At 51.0% G+C, this 12,605-nt stretch overlaps 1 protein-coding gene across 3 annotated transcripts in view; it reads right to left on the reverse strand.

Annotated features, from left to right (window-relative positions):
• Nucleotides 1-212: 212 nt before the first annotated feature.
• Nucleotides 213-12,605, reverse strand: part of LOC132475459 (calcium/calmodulin-dependent protein kinase type II delta chain-like) — a 45,769-nt gene continuing 33,376 nt past the window's right edge. For 2 of the 3 annotated variants that reach the window (XM_060076611.1, XM_060076613.1), the window contains 4 exons: nucleotides 10,375-10,450; nucleotides 5,300-5,394; nucleotides 1,926-2,159; nucleotides 213-1,227 (listed from right to left, as the gene is read on the reverse strand). In XM_060076611.1, coding sequence (XP_059932594.1) covers nucleotides 1,927-2,159; nucleotides 5,300-5,394; nucleotides 10,375-10,450 — 404 coding nt within the window. In that variant the 3' untranslated portion in view covers nucleotides 213-1,227; nucleotide 1,926. Of the gene's footprint in view, nucleotides 1,228-1,841; nucleotides 2,160-5,299; nucleotides 5,395-10,374; nucleotides 10,451-12,605 lie in introns of all 3 variants that reach the window. The other variant, XM_060076612.1, reaches the window with a different exon arrangement.

Here is a 12,605-nt window from a genome sequence, read left to right on the forward strand (position 1 = left end):
GGCAACTTATACCATCAATGTTTCTTTCACTTGTGATAATGTAATTGCAGTTGATATCTGCTGCTTGCCTACTCCACCTGAAACACTAAACATGGCAAAGAACTTGCTGACGGTCCCCACATACTCTTCTATAGAGAGCACTTGCTGCCGGTCCCTAAAACTGTGTGTATGAATGCCGTCACCAGACTCCACCAGAAAGAAGACTTCCAGCATAAATCACACTTTTTATTGAATACGTCTTAAACATCGATCAGTCCAACAATACACATGTAGGGCATGGGGTCGAAGGTCACCGTCCACGGGAAGGGACGTGGGGTCGAAGGTCACCGTCCACGGGAAGGGGCGTGGGGTTGAAGGTCACCGTGGGGTCGAAGGTCGCCGTCCAGACACTAAACTAACCCTAAAGTTTAATTCCAACTCGAAATTAACTGGATCATACAAAATAACGAGGGACGCACGCACGCATCACACACACACACACACGCACAGGTTTGGCCTTTAGACATTCTACTGCATTTAAATCACGATATAAAAGTCAACAAAAACTCAATTCACACACTTGGCTTCTTATGGAAATATGATTGGCTATTTTCAAAGATCCACCACTCGACTGATGGCCTTCGAACATAAGAACGTATCGATAATGTTTCTTATCTTCTAATCATCAAAAGATCTCGATCCAGATATTTCCATGACCATGCAGACATGAATAGTAGAATCCAGAGCTACGTCTTTAAAGATCTAATCCCCACATGGCGAGCCGGAGACTAATCACTACAACAACAAAGTGTAACAAACTTCCTCAACTCTTGTGTAGTAAACTAGATATTTGAACCTTAAGGTAAACCTTATATTGGTCTTTATGGTGAAAAGGCAAACCCACAGCAAGAACATGTGTAGCAATGAGTTCTTACTTGGTAATATATAATAATGTCACAAAAAACGATCTACATCAAGTTTAAAACACCTCCAACAGATTGATATCCCCTGCCTATTTGAAAACCGTCTAAACTTCATGAAAAAACAAGTTGTTGAAACTCTTCCTAACGTCCTGGGATGAGAAAAAGCCCCACAAAAAGATAACCTGCTAGCGCCTACAAGGCTCCTACACAGACCCGCCCAGCGCCATGGCAACAACACTCAGGGCTGGGGGCAAGGTGGGAGGTGGGGCCAAGCCGGGGGGCGGGCCAAAGGGCAGCTAGAAGGTGGAGACGACCGCCTGCTCCACTAGAGAGAGAAGAGACACAATAGGGACAGGAAGTGAGTTGAGAAGATAGATGGCTAAAACAGAAGGAGGAAGAGAAACATTAAGGGTGAGTCCACACTAAGGGTGAGTCCACATTAAGGGTGAGTCCACATTAAGGGTGGGTCCACACTAAGGGTGGGTCCACACTAAGGGTGAGTCCACATTAAGGGTGAGTCCACACTAAGGGTGAATCCACATTAAGGGTGAGTCCACACTAAGGGTGAGTCCACATTAAGGGTGAGTCAACATTAAGGGTGAGTCAACATTAAGGGTGAGTCCACCCTAAGGGTGAGTCCACATTAAGGGTGATTCCACACTAAGGGTGAGTCCACATTAAGGGTGAGTCCACATTAAGGGTGAGTCCACACTAAGGGTGAGTCCACATTAAGGGTGAGTCCACATTAAGGGTGAGTCCACATTAAGGGTGAGTCCACACTAAGGGTGAGTCCACACTAAGGGTGAGTCTGGTGTAGGTGGAGAACGTTACTGGTACCAGTACTGGTACTGGTGTGAGTGTAGACCAGTACCTCACTTGTGTAGGAGGAGACCGGTACTGGTACTGGTACTGGTTACTGGTGTGAGTGCAGACCAGTACCTCACTGGGCGGGCAGGGTGTAGGAGGAGAACGGTACTGGTATTGGTATTGGTACTGGTTACTGGTGTGAGTGCAGACCAGTACCTCACTGGGCGGGCAGGGTGGGCGCCCCGGAGCGGTGGAAGTGGATGTTGTGCCACTGGCCGTCGCGCCGCTGCCAGACGCGCGTCTCCTCGGCCTGCGCCGTGCGCGGCACGCCCCCCCGGTCCAGGTGCTGCGTGAGGCGGACGTAGGCGATGCAGGCGGCGTCCTCCCCCATCAGGTGGACGTGGGGGTTCAGCAGGATGGTGTGGACCGGGCTCCTGGCCTTGGAGAGAGCTGCCCCGGAAAATACCATGTTACCGTGTTACCGTGTTAGCATGGTAGCCATTAACATGTTGTAACCTTAGCCGTTACCATGTTATGTTAGCATGATAGCCATTAACATGTTGTCACCTTAGCCGTTACCATGTTAACTTAGCATGGTAGCCTTTAACATGTTGTAACCTTAGCCGTTACCATGTTATGTTAGCATGGTAGCCATTAACATGTTGTAACCTTAGCTGTTACCATGTTAACTTAGCATGGTAGCCTTTAACATGTTGTAACCTTAGCCGTTACCATGTTATGTTAGCATGGTAGCCATTAACATGTTTTAACGTTAGCCGTTACCATGTTATGATGTTAGCATGGTAGCATGGTAGCCATTAACATGTTTTAACATTAGCCGTTACCATGCTATGATGTTAGCATGGTAGCCATTAACACGTTCTAACGTTAGCCGTTACCATGTTATTATGAAAGCATAGTAGCCATTAACATGTTTTAACGTGAGCCGTTACCATGTTATGATGTTAGCAGGGTAGCCATTTACATGTTGTAACGTTAGCCGTTACCATGTTATGATGTTAGCATGGTAGCATGGTAGCCATTTACATGTTGTAACGTTAGCCGGTACCATGTTGTTATGTTAGCATGGTAGCCATTAACATTTTGTAACTAGGGCTGCAACTAACGATTATTTTAAAGGGGACCTATCATACCACCAGGTGTGAGTGTGATTAGCCATTACAAGCCGTTTTCAAAATGTGCAGCATTGTGACATCACAGGTGGGCGTGTCCACCTAGATGTGTGATAGATAGATGAGCAACGTTTACTTCAGTCCACTGGGTAGGCTGGTAGACTGATCTATCCAGCACACATCTAGGTGGACACGCCCACCTGTGATGTCACAATGCTGCTCATTTTCAAACCTGCTTGTAATGGCTAATCACACTCACACCTGGTGGTATGATATGCCCCCTTTAATAATCGATGAATCGGTCGATTATTTTTTCGATTAATCGATGAATCGGATATTAGGATATAACTTCAAATTCACAGTGCAGACTGAAGTGTAAAAACACCAGGTTATTGCTCCAACGTCCCGTAACTATTAAAAGTAATATTAAATGATAAAGAAATAAAAAAACCTAACTGGGATAACACAAAAAAAACATACAATGTATGATATACATTTATATAGTATATAAATGTATTTTTTTGTGTTGCATTTGAACACATCAATCATATTACTGAGCCGACCTGAACACATAACATTTGACACTGTTTGCTCCTTTTTTTTTTTTTTTAAGCTAACAAGCTCTATTTCCTGCCGATTTTAACATGGATTTAAACACTGTTTTGAATGACTGTTTGAGTGACCCGTCTGCACACCGTCTGCAGCAGCTGACAGAGTTTTCGGTTGGTTCTCAAAGTGCGGCCCGCGGAATCATTCCTGGCGGCCCGCAATGACATACATAATTATGTAAGACAGTGAAGGTACAACATTTTTATATAGGCCTACAGTCCCGTGTTATGATATGACCAAAATACAAGCTGTGGTAGCTCACACTAAAGCTCGCTGTGGGCGCAACCTGTCGGCGGCTGGCTGTAAACAGTGCCGCGCCTACGAGTGACGTATTATTCGGCGACTCAACAAATCGCGAATTCGTTGCCAACACTTTTAGTAATCGATTTTTATCGATTTTATTGATTCGTTGTTGCTGCCCTAGTTGTCACGTTATCTGTTACCATGCCGTTACATTAGCGCGTTAGCTGGTCCCATGTCATTACATTAGCGCGTTAGCTGTTACATTGTCGTTGCATTAGTGCGTTAGCTGTTACCATGTCGTTGCTTTAGCGCGTTAGCAGTTACCATTTCGTTACATTAGCGCGTTAGCTGTTACCATGTCGTTGCTTTAGTGCGTTAGCTGTTACCAGTTTGTTGCTTTGGCGCGTCAGCTGTTACCATGTCGTTGCTTTAGTGCATTAGCTGTTACCAGTTCGTTGCTTTGGCGCGTCAGCTGTTACCATGTTGTTGCATTAGTGCGTTAGCTGTTACCAGTTCGTTGCTTTGGCGCGTCAGCTGTTACCATTTCGTTGCATTAGTGTGTTAGCTGTTACCATGTCGTTGCTTTAGCGCGTTAGCTGTTACCATGTCATTGCTTTAGTGCATTAGCTGTTACCAGTTCGTTGCTTTGGCGCGTCAGCTGTTACCATGTTGTTGCATTAGTGCGTTAGCTGTTACCAGTTCGTTGCTTTGGCGCGTCAGCTGTTACCATTTCGTTGCATTAGTGTGTTAGCTGTTACCATGTCGTTGCTTTAGCGCGTTAGCAGTTACCATGTCGTTGCTTTAGCGCGTTAGCAGTTACCATTTCGTTACATTCGCGCGTTAGCTGTTACCATGTCATTGCTTTAGTGCGTTAGCTGTTACCAGTTCGTTGCTTTGGCGCGTCAGCTGTTACCATGTTGTTGCATTAGTGCGTTAGCTGTTACCATGTCGTTGCTTTAGCTCGTTAGCTGTTACTGTTAGAAACCGCAACTTTATTCAGCTTGACCTCCCCTCCACAAGGGACACCAAGTGGTGATTCAGGGTAATCAATAGCTCCTCCCACTATAAATAGAGGCCTAGTTAGGCCTTCCCCCCTTTGTTCTCACCACATCCTCACCACAACTGAGTGTTTGAAGGTGTTTGCCGTGTGTCTTTTGAATTCCCTTCACTGTAATTTCCCCTTTACTCATTGGATTATTGTTTGTTTAAGTAATGATTGTGATGGTTTAATGGCTAATCTTTACTTGTTAAATTATGTTATGAAGTACTGCAATGTCGAAGTATTTCATTTGATTTAAAGGCCATATTTATGTTTGTCAAGAGAGATATTATAATTCATCTTTCTTTCTGTCTAGAACCATGGCATTCATCATGGCATTCATCATGGCATTCATCATGGCATTCATCATGGCATTCATCATGGCATTCATCATGGCATTCATCATGACAAAACAACTTTGCTTGCAAAATAAAGTCAAGTAAATGAATCCTTGTTTCCTGGTGGTTCGTGGCTCCAGTAGAACCTACTCTTCACTACAGTTACCATGTTGTTACATTAGCACGTTAGCTGTTAACATGTTGTTACATTAGCGCGTTAGCTGTTACCGTTTTCAAAGTAGAAGCGGTGGAAGTCGGTTCCCTCCACCAGGTTCCCGAGGGCCTCCGGCTCAAAGGAAGTCAGACCCGGGTCGCAGATCTTTCTGAGAACAGAAGAGAGAGTATGACAGCTAGGTGCTAACATTGGCTCTAGTGTACATAGTTCAGTAGGTCTAGTGTTGGCACATAGCAGGGAGGTGGCTAGGTCTAGTGTTAGCACATAGCAGGGAGGTGGCTAGGTCTAGTGTTAGCACATAGCAGGGAGGTGGCTAGGTCTAGTGTTTGCACATAGCTGGGATATGGCTAGGTCTAGTGTTAGCACATAGCAGGGAGGTGGCTAGGTCTAGTTAGCACATAGCTGGGAGGTGGCTAGGTCTAGTGTTAGCACATAGCAGGGAGGTGGCTAGGTCTAGTGTTAGCACATAGCTGGGAGGTGGCTAGGTCTAGTGTTAGCACATAGCTGGGATATGGCTAGGTCTAGTGTTAGCACATAGCAGGGAGGTGGCTAGGTCTAGTTAGCACATAGCTGGGAGGTGGCTAGGTCTAGTGTTAGCACATAGCAGGGAGGTGGCTAGGTCTAGTGTTAGCACATAGCTGGGAGGTGGCTAGGTCTAGTTAGCACATAGCTGGGAGGTGGCTAGGTCTAGTGTTAGCACATAGCAGGGAGGTGGCTAGGTCTAGTGTTAGCACATAGCTGGGAGGTGGCTAGGTCTAGTTAGCACATAGCTGGGAGGTGGCTAGGTCTAGTTAGCACATAGCAGGGAGGTGGCTAGGTCTAGTGTTAGCACATAGCTGGGAGGTGGCTAGGTCTAGTGTTAGCACATAGCTGGGAGGTGGCTAGGTCTAGTTAGCACATAGCTGGGAGGTGGCTAGGTCTAGTGTTAGCACATAGCTGGGAGGTGGCTAGGTCTAGTGTTAGCACATAGCTGGGATATGGCTAGGTCTAGTGTTAGCACATAGCAGGGAGGTGGCTAGGTCTAGTTAGCACATAGCTGGGAGGTGGCTAGGTCTAGTGTTAGCACATAGCAGGGAGGTGGCTAGGTCTAGTGTTAGCACATAGCTGGGAGGTGGCTAGGTCTAGTTAGCACATAGCTGGGAGGTGGCTAGGTCTAGTGTTAGCACATAGCAGGGAGGTGGCTAGGTCTAGTGTTAGCACATAGCTGGGAGGTGGCTAGGTCTAGTTAGCACATAGCTGGGAGGTGGCTAGGTCTAGTTAGCACATAGCAGGGAGGTGGCTAGGTCTAGTGTTAGCACATAGCTGGGAGGTGGCTAGGTCTAGTGTTAGCACATAGCTGGGAGGTGGCTAGGTCTAGTTAGCACATAGCTGGGAGGTGGCTAGGTCTAGTGTTAGCACATAGCTGGGAGGTGGCTAGGTCTAGTGTTAGCACATAGCTGGGAGGTGGCTAGGTCTAGTGTTAGCACATAGCTGGGAGGTGGCTAGGTCTAGTCTTAGCACATAGCTGGGAGGTGGCTAGGTCTAGTCTTAGCACATAGCTGGGAGGTGGCTAGGTCTAGTCTTAGCACATAGCTGGGAGGTGGCTAGGTCTAGTGTTAGCACATAGCTGGGAGGTGGCTAGGTCTAGTGTTAGCACATAGCTGGGAGGTGGCTAGGTCTAGTGTTAGCACATAGCTGGGAGGTGGCTAGGTCTAGTTAGCACATAGCTGGGAGGTGGCTAGGTCTAGTGTCAGCACATAGCTGGGAGGTGGCTAGGTCTAGTGTTAGCACATAGCTGGGAGGTGGCTAGGTCTAGTGTTAGCACATAGCTGGGAGGTGGCTAGGTCTAGTGTCAGCACATAGCTGGGAGGTGGCTAGGTCTAGTGTTAGCACATAGCTGGGAGGTGGCTAGGTCTAGTGTTAGCACATAGCTGGGAGGTGGCTAGGTCTAGTTTTAGCACATAGCTGGGAGGTGGCTAGGTCTAGTTAGCACATAGCTGGGAGGTGGCTAGGTCTAGTGTCAGCACATAGCTGGGAGGTGGCTAGGTCTAGTGTTAGCACATAGCTGGGAGGTGGCTAGGTCTAGTGTTAGCACATAGCTGGGAGGTGGCTAGGTCTAGTGTTAGCACATAGCTGGGAGGTGGCTAGGTCTAGTGTTAGCACATAGCTGGGAGGTGGCTAGGTCTAGTTTTAGCACATAGCTGGGAGGTGGCTAGGTCTAGTTAGCACATAGCTGGGAGGTGGCTAGGTCTAGTGTTAGCACATAGCTGGGAGGTGGCTAGGTCTAGTGTTAGCACATAGCTGGGAGGTGGCTAGGTCTAGTTAGCACATAGCTGGGAGGTGGCTAGGTCTAGTTAGCACATAGCTGGGAGGTGGCTAGGTCTAGTGTTAGCACATAGCTGGGAGGTGGCTAGGTCTAGTTTTAGCACATAGCTGGGAGGTGGCTAGGTCTAGTTAGCACATAGCTGGGAGGTGGCTAGGTCTAGTGTTAGCACATAGCTGGGAGGTGGCTAGGTCTAGTCTTAGCACATAGCTGGGAGGTGGCTAGGTCTAGTGTCAGCACATAGCTGGGAGGTGGCTAGGTCTAGTTAGCACATAGCTGGGAGGTGGCTAGGTCTAGTGTTAGCACATAGCTGGGAGGTGGCTAGGTCTAGTCTTAGCACATAGCTGGGAGGTGGCTAGGTCTAGTGTTAGCACATAGCTGGGAGGTGGCTAGGTCTAGTCTTAGCACATAGCTGGGAGGTGGCTAGGTCTAGTTAGCACATAGCTGGGAGGTGGCTAGGTCTAGTGTCAGCACATAGCTGGGAGGTGGCTAGGTCTAGTGTTAGCACATAGCTGGGAGGTGGCTAGGTCTAGTGTTAGCACATAGCTGGGAGGTGGCTAGGTCTAGTGTCAGCACATAGCTGGGAGGTGGCTAGGTCTAGTGTTAGCACATAGCTGGGAGGTGGCTAGGTCTAGTGTTAGCACATAGCTGGGAGGTGGCTAGGTCTAGTTTTAGCACATAGCTGGGAGGTGGCTAGGTCTAGTTAGCACATAGCTGGGAGGTGGCTAGGTCTAGTGTCAGCACATAGCTGGGAGGTGGCTAGGTCTAGTGTTAGCACATAGCTGGGAGGTGGCTAGGTCTAGTGTTAGCACATAGCTGGGAGGTGGCTAGGTCTAGTGTTAGCACATAGCTGGGAGGTGGCTAGGTCTAGTGTTAGCACATAGCTGGGAGGTGGCTAGGTCTAGTTTTAGCACATAGCTGGGAGGTGGCTAGGTCTAGTTAGCACATAGCTGGGAGGTGGCTAGGTCTAGTGTTAGCACATAGCTGGGAGGTGGCTAGGTCTAGTGTTAGCACATAGCTGGGAGGTGGCTAGGTCTAGTTAGCACATAGCTGGGAGGTGGCTAGGTCTAGTTAGCACATAGCTGGGAGGTGGCTAGGTCTAGTGTTAGCACATAGCTGGGAGGTGGCTAGGTCTAGTTTTAGCACATAGCTGGGAGGTGGCTAGGTCTAGTTAGCACATAGCTGGGAGGTGGCTAGGTCTAGTGTTAGCACATAGCTGGGAGGTGGCTAGGTCTAGTCTTAGCACATAGCTGGGAGGTGGCTAGGTCTAGTGTCAGCACATAGCTGGGAGGTGGCTAGGTCTAGTTAGCACATAGCTGGGAGGTGGCTAGGTCTAGTGTTAGCACATAGCTGGGAGGTGGCTAGGTCTAGTCTTAGCACATAGCTGGGAGGTGGCTAGGTCTAGTGTTAGCACATAGCTGGGAGGTGGCTAGGTCTAGTCTTAGCACATAGCTGGGAGGTGGCTAGGTCTAGTGTTAGCACATAGCTGGGAGGTGGCTAGGTCTAGTGTTAGCACATAGCTGGGAGGTGGCTAGGTCTAGTGTTAGCACATAGCTGGGAGGTGGCTAGGTCTAGTGTTAGCACATAGCTGGGAGGTGGCTAGGTCTAGTGTTAGCACATAGCTGGGAGGTGGCTAGGTCTAGTGTTAGCACATAGCTGGGAGGTGGCTAGGTCTAGTGTTAGCACATAGCTGGGAGGTGGCTAGGTCTAGTGTTAGCACATAGCTGGGAGGTGGCTAGGTCTAGTGTTAGCACATAGCTGGGAGGTGGCTAGGTCTAGTGTTAGCACATAGCTGGGAGGTGGCTAGGTCTAGTGTTAGCACATAGCTGGGAGGTGGCTAGGTCTAGTTTTAGCACATAGCTGGGAGGTGGCTAGGTCTAGTTAGCACATAGCTGGGAGGTGGCTAGGTCTAGTGTTAGCACATAGCTGGGAGGTGGCTAGGTCTAGTCTTAGCACATAGCTGGGAGGTGGCTAGGTCTAGTCTTAGCACATAGCTGGGAGGTGGCTAGGTCTAGTGTTAGCACATAGCTGGGAGGTGGCTAGGTCTAGTTAGCACATAGCTGGGAGGTGGCTAGGTCTAGTGTTAGCACATAGCTGGGAGGTGGCTAGGTCTAGTGTTAGCACATAGCTGGGAGGTGGCTAGGTCTAGTGTTAGCACATAGCTGGGAGGTGGCTAGGTCTAGTTTTAGCACATAGCTGGGAGGTGGCTAGGTCTAGTTAGCACATAGCTGGGAGGTGGCTAGGTCTAGTGTTAGCACATAGCTGGGAGGTGGCTAGGTCTAGTCTTAGCACATAGCTGGGAGGTGGCTAGGTCTAGTCTTAGCACATAGCTGGGAGGTGGCTAGGTCTAGTGTTAGCACATAGCTGGGAGGTGGCTAGGTCTAGTGTTAGCACATAGCTGGGAGGTGGCTAGGTCTAGTGTTAGCACATAGCTGGGAGGTGGCTAGGTCTAGTGTTAGCACATAGCTGGGAGGTGGCTAGGTCTAGTTTTAGCACATAGCTGGGAGGTGGCTAGGTCTAGTTAGCACATAGCTGGGAGGTGGCTAGGTCTAGTGTTAGCACATAGCTGGGAGGTGGCTAGGTCTAGTGTCAGCACATAGCTGGGAGGTGGCTAGGTCTAGTGTTAGCACATAGCTGGGAGGTGGCTAGGTCTAGTGTTAGCACATAGCTGGGAGGTGGCTAGGTCTAGTGTTAGCACATAGCTGGGAGGTGGCTAGGTCTAGTTAGCACATAGCTGGGAGGTGGCTAGGTCTAGTGTTAGCACATAGCTGGGAGGTGGCTAGGTCTAGTCTTAGCACATAGCTGGGAGGTGGCTAGCTCTCTTACGTGTACGCCTCAAAGTCTCCGTTGTTAATGGCCTCGATCAGCTGCTCCGTGGCTTTGATGATCTCCTGCTTATGAGCTGAGGAGGATCACATGTCAGTGAGGACAGTAGGCAACATACCAACACAACACACCACCACATCAACACACCAACATAACACAAAAACACAACGCACCACATCACAACAACACAATACCACCACATCAACACAACAACACATCCCACCAACACAACACATCACAACATCCCCAGCTGACCAGAAGGGTTGTGCGTTGACGAGGAGCGCTGCACCACATGGCCCAGACAAACACACCCCAACCCTACCCCTAACCCTAACCCAACACGGGCAGTGCAGCAGGACTCTGGTCCGGGGGCCCGAAGGTGGACCCTGATGTCAGAGTCCTGTCCCCCAGGAGACCAGCGGCCCCTGAACCCCAACAGGCACTGGTTTCCTTGGAGGGGCCCCTGAACCCCAACAGGCACTGGTTCCCTTGGAGGGGCCCCTGAACCCCAACAGGCACTGGTTTCCTTGGAGGGGCCCCTGAACCCCAACAGGCACTGGTTCCCTTGGAGGGGCCCCTGAACCCCAACAGGCACTGGTTTCCTTGGAGGGGCCCCTGAACCCCAACAGGCACTGGTTCCCTTGGAGGGGCCCCTGAACCCCAACAGGCACTGGTATCCTTGGAGGGGCCCCTGAACCCCAACAGGCACTGGTTACCTTGTTGGGGCTCCTCTCCCCCGCAGGCCGGCTGAACGCTGACATTCCAAGCGGCCGTCTGGAGCGCAGACAGCAGCAGGAGACCGACGGAGACGCAGCACAACATGTCTGCTCTGAATGCTGCGGGCTACAAGGCTCCGTGTGGACCAGCAGCCCAGCAGGCTGGACAGAGGCCCTCCAAGTCTGGACAGAGGCCCTCCCAGTCTGAACAGAGACCCTCCCAGTCTGGACAGAGAACCTCCCAGTCTGGCCAGGGGCCCTCCCAGTCTGGACAGAGGCCCTCCCAGTCTGAACAGAGACCCTCCCAGTCTGGACAGAGAACCTCCCAGTCTGGACAGAGAACCTCCCAGTCTGGCCAGGGGCCCTCCCAGTCTGGCCAGAGCCCCTCCCAGTCTGAACAGAGGCCCTCCCAGTCCTCAGAGGCGTGTTTGCAGATCACAGTCCATGAAGATAGGGTTTGGGTAGATCATGAGGCGATCATGTGCTCCACAGACAGTCTGACTCAGCAGACGCTGGGACACACGACCAGGGGGACCCCATGAGGACCCCCACAGACTGACCCCCCTGAGGACCACAGACTGACCCCCCTGAGGACCCCCACAGACTGACCCCCCTGAGGACCCCCACAGACTGACCCCCATGAGGACCCCCACAGACTGACCCCCCTGAGGACCCCCACAGACTGACCCCCATGAGGACCCCCACAGACTGACCCCCCTGAGGACCCCCACAGACTGACCCCCCTGAGGACCCCCACAGACTGACCCCCCTGAGGACCCCCACAGACTGGCCCCCCTGAGGACCCCCACAGACTGACCCCCCTGAGGACCACAGACTGACCCCCCTGAGGACCCCCACAGACTGACCCCCCTGAGGACCACAGACTGACCCCCCTGAGGACCCCCACAGACTGACCCCCCTGAGGACCCCCACAGACTGACTCCCGTGAGGACCCCCACAGACTGACCCCCCTGAGGACCCCCACAGACTGACCCCCCTGAGGACCACAGACTGACCCCCCTGAGGACCCCCACAGACTGACCCCCCTGAGGACCACAGACTGACCCCCCTGAGGACCACAGACTGACCCCCCTGAGGACCCCCACAGACTGACCCCCCTGAGGACCCCCACAGACTGACCCCCGTGAGGACCCCCACCGACTGACCCCCCTGAGGACCCCCACCGACTGACCCCCGTGAGGACCCCCAGAGACTGGCCCCAGTGTGGTACACACCACCCAGTACCACACCACCCTAACCAGTACCACACCACCCTAACCAGTACCACTCCACCCTAACCAGTACCACACCACCCTAACCAGTACCACACCACCCTAACCAGTACCACACCACCCTAACCAGTACCACACCACCCTAACCAGTACCACACCACCCTAACCAGTACCACTCCACCCTAACCAGTACCACTCCACCCTAACCAGTACCACTCCACCCTAACCAGTACCACACCACCCTAACCAGTACCACACCACCCTAACCAGTACCACTCCACCC

Source organism: Gadus macrocephalus, chromosome 17 (assembly GCF_031168955.1).
Source record: "Gadus macrocephalus chromosome 17, ASM3116895v1".
In the NCBI taxonomy this organism is placed as follows: domain Eukaryota; kingdom Metazoa; phylum Chordata; class Actinopteri; order Gadiformes; family Gadidae; genus Gadus; species Gadus macrocephalus.